This window comes from Saccopteryx bilineata, chromosome 5, assembly GCF_036850765.1.
Source record: "Saccopteryx bilineata isolate mSacBil1 chromosome 5, mSacBil1_pri_phased_curated, whole genome shotgun sequence".
Taxonomy (NCBI): Eukaryota; Metazoa; Chordata; class Mammalia; order Chiroptera; family Emballonuridae; genus Saccopteryx; species Saccopteryx bilineata.
Window position 1 is genome coordinate 89918713 of NC_089494.1, and position 12732 is coordinate 89931444.

Here is a 12732-nt window from a genome sequence, read left to right on the forward strand (position 1 = left end):
TTTTAATCATATTCATTAAAAATATTTACATTTCCCAGTACTTACTTGACAAAACGCCCTTGCAATATAATTCTACTCTAAATTTCTATTTATAAAATGAGGCTCATTTATGATTTCAATGAATGTTATACTGCAAATTACTTACATTCTGTAAAATATTTCAAGAACTTTTCATATCAAAGGTAGTTTATATTGGATTATCTGAAACCCAATAGTGCCCACAATTGAGCTTCTTATAATTCTTTTCATTAATGCTTGGAAAGCACTGTGAAAATGAAAAGTGCTGTTAAGTGCTATCACCTCCCTTAATTTTTACTTACACTTTGTGCACATTGTGAAATAAACACATATGCAGCATGTCCATGTTTTGATATGTATTTTTATTTCCCTGCAGTTTTCACTTATCAAGAACAAGTAACAGGGAAAGTTGTCTGAACTAGTGCATAAACAAACATTCTGAAACACCACTACACATATCTAATTTACAAGAACCGTATAAAAAAGTCACTAGAACACTACACTATGAAGGTGTCCAACGCTTACAGTCAGACTTTTTCCAACCCGTTACTTGCCTTGTAGCCACAGGAAAACTCTCCGAAATTGAAAAGACAATCTTGCCACAACCCTCCCCCCTCCCAAAACCTGGGATGGCTCGATATCTAGACTTCCAATAATTATTGCAAAGATATAATGCAATACATACCTGGTAAAGTATCCTTTATGTGGTGTGTTACAGTTTTAAAGCCAGTTAAAATATGCAGTCTTCAGATAAAATGTAATCCTTGAAAAATTTTCATATCCGCACAGTTTAAATGTGCTAGATGCATAATTTTTCCTAGTCCGTTTTTCCTGTGTAATTATTTTTTATAAACTGGTATTATAAATAGAAATATACATTCAAAATATATGGAAAAGTGAGTTACTACATTAAATTTGCATGTATCGATCCATCCCTTTCCCCTGCACAGTAATAGAAAATACTATTTTGCCTTGAACTTCATATTTGACAGTGAAATGCCACTAAAGTATTTACCAAAAAGTCCATCTAGTCAAATTGTGAAACAAAATGAACCAAGTGAAAACTTTACAGATCCTTTAGAAAAAAATTACAAGAATTTCATTTCCTAGCTATGAATCTTTAACTTTTTTAGACACAAAGTTGGATTTATTTTTACAAGATACAAAATGTAAACATGGCAAAATAAATAGTTAAAACAAGTGATGCAGGATCCCATTTCATGCTCATGATCCCATTAAAGAATTATTTTTTAAAATCCATTCAGTTGCAAATTCAAGTGCAAAAGCATGATGATGAATATCTACTATTCAAGTAACAGAAATAATATTGATGATACAAATAAACTATTTTACAAGGTAGTGATTTTCCCAATTTTACAAAATATACATCATATATCGATTACACATCCAATATACTGTAGTCCATTTAGGTCCACGTTAACCTCTGTGATCCACAGAGTGCCGCCTTTCTCATTCAGCTGGAATATGAATGACTGCACACCATCAGCACAGGTCAAAGTCACATGTTTTAGGTTATGTCACTTCCATAGCTACTGTTGTCTCTGCTATTCCATTTAAACCCAATCTTTCTGGTTCATGGTTCTCTCTATAATAAGGCAAAGAGTAAAATAAACATTAACACTCTCTAGTATTTACAGATACACTTTTATATACTGTAACTAAACGTGTACTTCCCAAAAACATTTCCCATTTTTACAATTTCCATACAGGAATGAGAAAAAGTTTCCTTCAGCTAAGAAATCCTATTAATTCCTAATTACTTGATTATAACTACTTACTTAGGAAAAATAATATAATATTTCAGCATGTCAGTGCTAAATTATTTATGAAATATACAGCTTAGGGAAATTCAAGTTTACTTTTATACAGTAGATTAAGCTCGTGATGCTCCAAAACAAGGATCATGAGGAGCACAGTGTTACTTAAATTACTTTCTACTACAGGTTAATTTTGCAGGTTTAGGTCAGATAGTTATTATCCCATGCAAATCAATTCTTTTCTGATTCACTGTTCTCATGTATTAGTCTCATAAAATGAAATATAAAAATACTATGAAATACATTACCCTGCATTTAGTTAATCCCAGAATACTCTCAAATACACTAGATTAATTTTATTTTCCCTTTGTGTGAAGAAAACAAATTTTGATTTGAAAACGAAGGCTCCGACATAGAAGTTAATAACAACAACTCTATTTTTCCAGACTCTCTAAACTCTAAATAAATAACGTTAAGAGTAACTAAAGCTTCTAAAATAGACTCTGTGATCTATTTTTTCTTTGCTTCATGGTTTACAATCTGATGTAGTTTTCTCCTGAGTTTTTACAATTCTTGTTGGCATTTAAGCAGCCTACTAGTGACCTCTAACAAATAAGCTGTCACAGCTCTTCATGCAGATACTATCTGTTCAAAAGAAAGTCAATCAACAGACATCTATTACTTGCGCAGTAAAAAAAAAAACCAAGTCTTTTTCCTCCCACAGGATAGCCAGCAGAAAGGAACAGAATGATGCTTGAAACAAACACACACACACACCTTGCTATGCTGCTGATGGCACTGCTAGGAGTAACCTTTGGCACTCTGTCCATACTGGCAGCAACTGTGGCAAGTTTTAAGGCTGTTGGCGATGGTGCTGAAGTCCGTGTATTGATATGCACATTGACTGGAGAAACAACACTGACGTTATTGAGGTGCACAGCATTTGTCAGGCAAGAATTGTTCATGGGAAGTGTTGGAGGACTGCTTGTGCACAATGCTGGGATTAAGTGGTTTGTAGTGGTGTGGCCAACTGTCCTTACAAGCTGTACAGCTGAAATCCCTGGGCTGGATGCTAAAGCCATATTGGTGGAGTATAATGTTTTAGAGGTTCCTGAAGGAAAGAAAAAAGTCATTCAATTCATGTCATGAGAAATTAGACTCTCAAAAGGAGTTTAATAATAAAAATAAATGTAAACATTTGTATTCTAATTAAATGCCAAATTAACTCCCCACGTAATGGCCTCTCCAAAGACAGCTTCTGATCAGTAAGAACAACATACTCACCTGTTACAACCCCAAAGACAAAGACTCCCTCTTTCTACTGGTCTACATAAAAGGGCTGTGCAAAGTATTCAGCTGCCTCCATATTTGGAAACTGTTTTATAGGACAGAGAGGTCCCTTCTGGAGGTTCAGGGCAGGTGGAAATGACAGCTGGATTTCTATTAGAATTTATACATGCAAGAACATCAGTAAGGGGGGCAACCAGGACTGAGGACACATGTAAAAAGCAAGTGGAAAATCCTTAGGTCTGAGCAACAGTGAAGGATGTTAGGAATGGCAAGTCTCTGAGGACTCAGACAGTAAGCAGCAGACAGTGTGTCACAGCAGTCCTGTGCCTCAAGAGACACTCCAGAGAAGGCAGGCCAGGCAGGCCTGTGACTAGGTAGAAGTGGGAAGGTAGACCCAATTTCACTTACTGACCATCCTGCATTATATTTCGCCTTTTTATCAATGCACAGATAATTCAATGGTGATGGTCAGTGATTAGATTGATGCATTTCCTATGGTGTGAGGCAATGACAGTACACAGATAAAACTAGGCAGGGTGGAGAGTCACACAGGCAGGTAATTCAGTGGGAGAGGAGGAAAAGAGAGAGCAGGCTCTCTGTGAGTTCCAGAAAACATCCGGCTATTTTACCACTCATTATCCACAGAAATTCTGAAGATTGACTTCCTGTGCATTTTCTCCTTGGATTTAAAAAAATCCCATACCTCCAATTAGTGAGTTACAACTTTGAGCTAGTAACTACCTAAAATCACAGGCTTACCTGAAGGCTGGACAACACCGTTTATGTTGTTGTGGCCAGAGTTCTGTTCCTTGGCCACCTCACTGCGGCTTGGGACAGGTGCACTCACCACTGCAGACGCAGCAAAGTGGGCGCTGGCTGAGTCAAGTGTTTTAGACATACAGTCAGAGGTGCTGGAGCCCTATAAAGTGAGCAGAAGTCAATTCAATACTGTACGCGTGCATCTATGAACACATTAAGAAATGGGCAAACCCAAGAGGTTGTGACCTTTTTCATATAGAACAGTTATAAGTGTTTCGATTAAGAGATCTAGGACTCCACAGACTATTTTTGGCATATGAAACAGGGAAGTGACTAAAACTAGGAAGCAGCTATTTCTAAGAAAAAACAAGGGGTTTATAAAAACCCAAACTTTTAATAAAGATACTATTTGATGATTTTACAGAGGGAGGAGGCAGGAAAGCAGTAAGTGTCAATTCACTGACTGCTTGTTGTCTGTGCCTAGATCTGGAGCCCAGGGTTTGACTGGAGCCCTAAGCATTCTAGGTCAACACTGCCCACTGCACCACGGGTCAGGCAAAAACCCCAAACTTTTAATGCTCTATAAATTTTCCAATAAGTGTTAATGAATACCTTTAAAAATATTTGACAATCTTGATACTATGAAGAAAATGAAATCACAGAGATGACTAACAGTCACTTTTGTCACAATGTAAAAACATGTCCTGGCCTAACTTGAAGTAGTCTGAAAATATTGTACTTAAGGCTGGATACCCAAGAGATTCAGAAACAGCAAATAAAAAGGTAAGTTTAATGGCATTTACTCTTGATTCTGTATAAAACTGGAAGCTATTAACAGCAGCCAACAACCCTAGAATGTGGGCCAGTCCCAAACCCAGGAGGATGTTACAGGCGTGTTGAGGGGTCCTACTGTCACTAACATTTCCATGTTGCTGGACTCAGGATCACAGTCAGTGTGTATAGACCCTTTGAGAATGAGCTGAACTACTTACTTACTATAAGCAGATGCTGGCCTGAGAGACAATGAAACTGAGTTAATCTCAGTTATTATGTTTTAGGGTTACTTTTACAATTATGGAGCAACAAAATTTAAGATAAAAAACACTAGCTTTATTTTTTTCAGATGGCTTGAATTTGAAACACAGTTCTCAATTACTATTTTGCTGTTAGTGGCTTAAACACCAGAAATTTATTTTCATACAGTCCTGGAAGCCAAAAGTCCAAAATGAGTCTCCAGGTGTTGAAAGCTTTTCTCTTCTGGCAATTACAGTTTTATAAGGTATTTTCATTCTTATCCATATTGTCTTCATTCAATAGTGCTTATGGAAAATCTCACCTGATGGGATTATTTTCTTCAGAGAAATATGATTCAAGGACACAAGTGTCTATGTTTAGAGTCACTGCACAATTCAAAAGAATTTACCTTTCAGTATGGGGCATACCCATATAGCACTAGAGGGTTAGGACTGTTAAATTGTTGAAAAAAATATTTTGGGGGACAGTATGGGTGAGGTATAATGGCTGTAAGAGTATAATTACTTTTACAAATTCTCAATAACCCTTCAAAATTTTTTCTTAAATTTTTCGTATTTGGCTCTAGTGCTCCTCTCATAAAATATAAACTAGTCACTTACAATTACGAAAGTTAACTAAAAAGACACTTAGGTTTGATCTTCAAAACCAAGAGCGGCAATACCAAGACTAACTTCTCCGACTTGACTGAAACGGAACAGAACGATGTCACTCTGAGAGACAGGAGAGCGGCCAGCTGTACCTGTGCTTTTGGGTGTGTCTGCTGGGAGGAATGCTGAGCCTGCTGTTTCTGCTGCAGCTGAGCGAGCTGCTGCCTCTGCATCTGCACTAGCTGCTGCTGATGCGTCTGAAACTGCTCCTCCGTGATCCCCCCTGTTACTGAGAGAGGACGGCAACTTCAGAAACACCTATGTTTGAAAGTGCTTTCAACAATACAAGTATAAACACACTGATTCCACAATTAAGATGAGAAGCAATTAGAAATCACAATATACATCATCAAAAAAAAACTCCAATAAAAATGACAAATTTTCAGCAAAACTGGTATCTATTACCTTATGATAAACAAAGTTTCTATATATGGTTTTTATTGCATAACATAGTTCTAATAAGAGAATTCTACCATTTATTCACTCATATTTTTGGGGTAACTCTTAACTCTCTACACTGGTATTTGTATGATGAGAAAACCTTATTAGTGAAAATAGTAACATAAAGTTATAGCCTTCATAAGAAAACAGGATCATCTGCAAGAATGTAAATAATCTTAACTGCTGATTTTCACCCATGACACTGAAGTGAAAATACCTTTTTCTGATTACAAATTAGAATAGAAGACAAAGATGTTCATTTAACATAACCATAAACCATAGTTCAAGCCAATAGATTATGTGCCCAAAATAAGTCCTATCTATAAAATATGGGCTAGAAATCAAATTGGCATTAGAAAATTAAAGATACAATGTATCCTCAGATATAATAAATTATGCTGTAATCAAATGTATTAAAAGTTAAACATTTCAAATAAAAGCAAGACATCCAAACCTTCTGTTGAAGATTAGCCAAGAAAAAGTATAACAGTAAACAATTTTCTCAAAGAAATATAAACAAACTTTCCTATTTAAGTAGATCACTGATAAAATTTAGAGAACACAAAAAGTCATTTCCATGGAAATTAGTACGTTACTAAGATCAAGAAATAGTAAATCACATCAGAATACATGTACTGTTAAGAGTAATTTTGCTTTGTCTTTATGGCTTTCTTCCAACTGTTTCATTCAATCAACAGGTATTTACTACCTAAAGTAATGCAGAGTGCTGCATTAAAAGTAGAGTAACTTCCAGGGAAAAATAAAAAAGAGGGTCCCTGTTAAAAAGTTGTACAGGGTAGCTGGGAAGCAAAGATAAATAAATACAAACTAATCTATGAGTCAACCTTTAAATGCAATCAAGCAATCTAATCAATATGACCTAAAGGAGTTTAGATAGGAGATATGTTGTTAATGTTGCTTACTTAACTAGCTCCCAAAGTATTCAGTTTGGAATGATCGCAAATGGGAAATTAAAAAACAACAACAACACTGATGGTTAATTAGATACGTAACAAATTATGCATAGCACACTCTATTTTCTATGAAAAGGAAGTCAGGCATCAGAGATGAACAAAGCTTTAGATATGCCTTCATTTCTGTTCCACAATTTTTTTTTAAGAGAAAGGAGAGATGAAAGGAAGAAGGGAGGAGAGAGGAAAGGAAAGGAGGAGTAGAGAGGAGAAGAAGGAGGGGGAGAGAAAGAGAAAGAGAGGCATGAACTTGTTCCACTTAGTTGTGCCCCCAATGACTGCCTCTCATACATGCCCTGACCAGGACTTGAACCCGCAAACCCCAGAACTGAACTGGGGATCCTGGCACACCAGGAAATGCTCTAGCTACTGTGCCACTGGCCAGGGCTGTTCCACAACAATGTTAATTATCATTAAAATTTGTATTAGACAATGATGAAAAAACAGTTTTTGTACAGATTATAATTTTATTTTTAAAAGTTTAAAAAACCTGGGGCTATGATAGTGCTCATTTAAAATTTTATTATTACCTGTATTTCTTTCTTTTTTTTTTATAAAAGAACTTTATTTTATTTTATTTTATTTATTCATTTTAGAGAGAAAGAGAGCGAGAGAGAGAGAAAGGGAGGAGCAGGAAGCATCAACTTCCACATGTGCCTTGACCAGGCAAGCCCAGGGCTTCAAACCAGCAACCTCAGCATTCCAGTTCGATGTCTTATCCACTGCGCCACCACAGGTCAGGCTACCTGTATTTCTGAAGTATACATTAGTTATCTTACTGAATTACCAACAAAATCAGTCTTTGTTAAATTCACTGCAAGTATTCTATTTTTAAATGAAAAAAGATTTTAATTCTAAATTTAAATCTTCAAAATCAAATGGAAATGTGAAGTATTCATGTATTTCCAACTGTTTGAAAACCTTGGGAAAGATGAAAAATAGTTTATTAGACACAAGGCAGAAAGGAAAATCAACCCCCCCCCCCAAATCTGTAAGTCTTATGTATATAAGGAGTATTAAAAAGTAATAGAATTGCAAACTGGTGTTAAGATGGTTTATTCTCTCAAATCCAATGTTACACCTGTCCAGAGCTAAGGTTTATGCTATGGTTAAAAGGTGAGAGTCACTCAGTGGTTAAATGAAGAATAAACCAACAAAGAGAATATATTTTCAGTGGCTATTTAAAAATTGAAAGAGAAATGAGGAGAATGAGTATCTTTTCTTTTTCCAAAATCTTTTATGTCAGATAATCATAAAATCTTACCAATTCAGAATAAAGTATGTACTAAATTAGTAGAAAGAATAAAGTATATTTTTAATTAAAAAATTACTTTTGGTTGGTAATCCATGGCTATCAAAGTATTTCCAACTGTACTAATGATCACTGTATAAATAAACAAATGATCATTTATGTACACAAAAATGGAACGCTGATAAAACTGTTTTGGCGGGATATGTCTACCCATTGCTCTGTCTTGCTGAGATCATTAATTTGCTCAGTAACTCCACATTTTCCCCTAGAAAACTTAGGAAAGATATAATGTATACCATATTTCCTATGTATAAGATGTACCTTAATTTGGGGGCCTGATATATGAAAATAAATAAATAAATGCATATTACATAGTTATTGAACTCAGGTCTTATTCATCATAAAATTCATACAACTCATCAATGTCAAAGCTTGTCCTCATCTGTGTCTGATGACAAATCATTGTCTTCAACAAGTGCAAAAACAAGCACGAAAAAGCAGGAAATGCAAGTGAAAAGTCTATAACCACTGTATAAGACGCAACCCAGTTTTTAGACCCCAAAATTTTTGAGAAAGGGTGCCTCTTATACATGGGGAAATATGGTATGTATCCTCAACCAAATATCAATCCAATTATTCAAAATAATGGTGTTTCCTAGTCTTTTTAAACTCAAGCTAAGTCTGATAACAAAAATCTCATTCCTGGTTCCATTACTGGAAGAAAATCTGATACGATTTAATTCTACAATATAGATGATTTTTTTTTTTAGATTTTATTTATTCATTATAGAGAGGGGTGAAAGAGAGAGAGAGAAGGGGGGAGGAGCAGGAAGCATCAACTCCCATATGTGCCTTGACCAGGCAAGCCCAGGGTTTTGAACCGGCAACCTCAGCGTTTCCAGGTTGACGCTTTATCCACTGCGCCACCACAGGTCAGGTTAGATATGATTTTAAAAATTACATTCTTTTTTTTTTCTTGTCTCCCTTGCCTCAAGCTTAGCATGTTACATTCATCTTGTTATCCAGCATTTCCTTTACCATAAGGGGTTTGTGCTTCAAACAAGCTAATGTTCCTCATTCAGAATTTTCTAGAGCACTGTTTAGTATTATTTTACTTCTTTAGAGAAAAATAACAACTAGTACCATTACACAGAATTGGAACACACACAAAAAATTCTTTTCAACTGACCTTTCATTTTGTTATGGTGAATGCGAAGTGGTAAGAAATATGTGGGGTTTTTTTTGTTTGTTTTTCTTTCTTTACGTGAGAGGAGGGGAGATAGTGAGACAGACTCCTGCATGCACCCCTATGGGGATCTACCCAGCAACTCCCGTTTGGGGCTAGTGCTCAGATCAACTGAGCTATCTATCCTCAGTGTCTGAGGCTGATGCTTGAACAAATTGAGCCACTGGCAGCAGAAGGGGAAGAGAGAAAGAGAAGGGGGAGAGGGAGAAGAGAAGCAGATGGTCGCTTCTCCTGTGTTCAAACTTTCAAACTTGGGATGTCCACAAGCCAGGCTGAAGCTCTATCCACTGAGCAAACCAGCCAGGGCCAGAAATGTATGGTTTTAGTGGCATAAATGTAGTACTGAATTACCATTCTCAGGGAATAACATACTGGTTGGTGGAGGATGATAATGTGATTGAAAGCACCTTCTCCACTAATTATTTTTCCTTTCAGAAATTACTGCAATACTTTCATAAAAGATTTATTTCTTACAATGACTTTAAGGCACCAAGAGGTAAGCATTAAAATACACCAGGAAAGGCCATATTAACAGTGTGAGTAATGTGTTTAGCAATGAGACACAGGACAGAGTCCTGGTTTGGGGTGGGTGGTAGTGACACAAAGGAGAAATGGGAATGTACAGAAGAGAAACCCTGTCTGCTTCTGCTGCACAGGACCAACCCAAGTTCTTTCCACTACTTACTCTTGAGCTGTAAGAAGTTGTGCAAATCTCCCTGGGTAACACATTCTGATACAAAATATACATATTACAAATTTTCCCTTATATATTAACATGTCACTGTATACATAAGTAACACACTAACATTCCTAAATGTTTTTTTTTTTAATCTTTTTATTTTTTATTTTTTTATTTTTCTGAAGCTGGAAACGGGGAGAGACAGTCAGACAGACTCCTGCATGCGCCTGACCGGGATCCACCCGGCACGCCCACCAGGGGCGAGGCTCTGCCCACCAGGGGGCGATGCTCTGGCCCCTCCGGGGCGTCACTCTGCCGCAACCAGAGCCACTCCAGCGCCTGGGGCAGAGGCCAAGGGGCCATCCCCAGCGCCCGGGCCATCTTTGCTCCAATGGAGCCTTGGCTGCGGGAGGGGAAGAGAGAGACAGAGAGGAAGGAGGGGGGGGTGGAGAAGCAAATGGGTGCTTCTCCTATGTGCCCTGGCCGGGAATCGAACCCAGGTCCCCCGCATGCCAGGCCGACGCTCTACCGCTGAGCCAACCGGCCAGGGCCCTAAATGTTTTGTATATATAACCAACAGTGTTTTTCACTAAAGGCCCTATACTTTCAGGTTATTTTCTTTATATATGGCTCATAACCTATCTTGGATTTATCAGTTTAAATCAACAGATGAATCCAGGTACCTTTTCTTAGAACACTAGTCAAAATACTTGGAAAGTTCATTGTTTTCAAAGGTTCTAGGCATTCTTTATCTCATCCTGCATCTTTCAGGCATGTGGTTCCTGTGTGGTGGTCTGCTAGGCTGACCACACATTGCCCATCCCTCCTATATGCTGACAGTACTCCACCAAAAACATCCTCTGGGTATCGCCACTAGATTACACACTGGTGTAAATAATTCTAAAGCCCTAGATCATGTTTTAAATTAAAATTTCAGTAGTATTTCTTTTAACAAACAAAAATCTTTTAGTTTCTAAATCTGAATCCCTATCTCACCTTTGGAAGTCAACTCAAAAAATCATTGTGAGTACCATAGCTAGCTGTTAAAACACAGTTCTACATATCCTAAAACTTTTATGCTTGTCAACATTTTATGGCAATTTAAGAAAAGAGAAACTGAAAACATTTAAAAATCAGGAATCTCTCTTGGTAAAAACTGTCCAAAATGTTAATGAATTTATAAATTGCTAATATTAAGATACATGAAACTGGTCAAAAAGGCTGCTGGTATCTACTACTCAGTGTAATAAAACAAGTGAGAAAAAAAGTTAATGTGTAACCATGCATTAGTCAAAACCCAAGATTAAATGTAAATTAATCTAGTCCTTCAAATATGAACAAGCAAAGCTACTTTTAGATACAAAATATATTTTCTTGAGGTTTGGATTTAAAAACAGCATTTCAAAGGAATAACTAATACCATCATACTTTCTCTCTCTCACACTTTTTTAGCCCATACACACGACAGAGAGAGAAAGAGAGAGGGAGAGAGAGAGAGAGAGATGGACAGAAAGGAGGAGAAATAAGAAGCATCAATTCTTCGTTGTGGCACCTTAGTTGTCCATTGATTGCTTTCTCATACATGCCTTGACCAGAGGGCTCCAGCCAAGTTAGTGACCCTTGCTCAAGCCAGCGACCTTTGGGCTCAAGCCAGTGACCTTGGGGTTTTGAACCTGGGTCCTCAGCGTCCCAGTCTGATGCTCTATCCACAGCACCTTGCATGATCAGGCACTACTGTACTTTCAAATGACTAAAAACATTACCACCGATTTATATAAAGAATGTATATCGCCTGACCTGTGGTGGCGCAACGGATAAAGTGTCAACCTGGAAACGCTGAGGTTGCCGGTTCAAAACCCTGGGCTTGCCTGGTCAAGGCACATATGGGAGTTGATGCTTCCTGTTCCTCCCCCCTTCTCTCTCTCTCTCTCTCCCCCCCCCCCATAATGAATAAATAAAATCTTAAAAAAAAAAGAAAAAAGAATGTATATCTGCCAAGTGCTATAAACTCCTTCAAGGTAAGAATTACTGTCTTGTAAAACTTTGCAACTTTTAAACACTTAATATATATAGTACTTTGCATATAAGAGATCCTAAATAATTACGTATAAAAATCAATAGTTCTTGGTTACTCACTTGCCATGTTCAGCAGTCTATCTTTATTTTCCTTTAACTCCTTTATGTATGATGTCAAAAATAAGACTTAGACTATATACTGCTCACAAAAATTAGAGGATATTTTAAAATAAATATGAAGTGATAAAAAAAGGCATTTGATTTTTTAAAATTAAACAAGGACATCAGAAAAGTAAACAAGTCAAAGACAGTTGTTCAGTTATGCAAATGAGATGCAAAACTAACTTTTATTTCACTGGTGAAAATGCACTATACAAAAGGCTGAAAGTACTGAAGTATCTATCTGCACGTTCCCTGATCCTCTAATTTCTATGAGCAGTGTATTTAGGACACAGGGATTATGACTTGAAAAACATTAACTGGGTTATTAACAATATAAAAGAAAGAAAATTCTGGCCCTGGTTGGTAGGCTCAGGGGTAAAGCATCCGCCTGGTGTGTGGAAGTCCTGGGTTTGAATAACTGCCAGGGCACACAGGAGA

General features: G+C 37.0%; 1 protein-coding gene across 2 annotated transcripts in view; it reads right to left on the reverse strand.

The window, feature by feature from the left end:
- Positions 1–359: 359 nt before the first annotated feature.
- Positions 360–12732, reverse strand: part of EPC2 (enhancer of polycomb homolog 2) — a 132168-nt gene continuing 119795 nt past the window's right edge. For both annotated transcript variants that reach the window (XM_066280408.1, XM_066280407.1), the window contains 4 exons: positions 5620–5756; positions 3846–4005; positions 2574–2907; positions 360–1624 (listed from right to left, as the gene is read on the reverse strand). In XM_066280408.1, coding sequence (XP_066136505.1) covers positions 1552–1624; positions 2574–2907; positions 3846–4005; positions 5620–5756 — 704 coding nt within the window. In that variant the 3' untranslated portion in view covers positions 360–1551. The remainder of the gene's footprint in view (positions 1625–2573; positions 2908–3845; positions 4006–5619; positions 5757–12732) is intronic.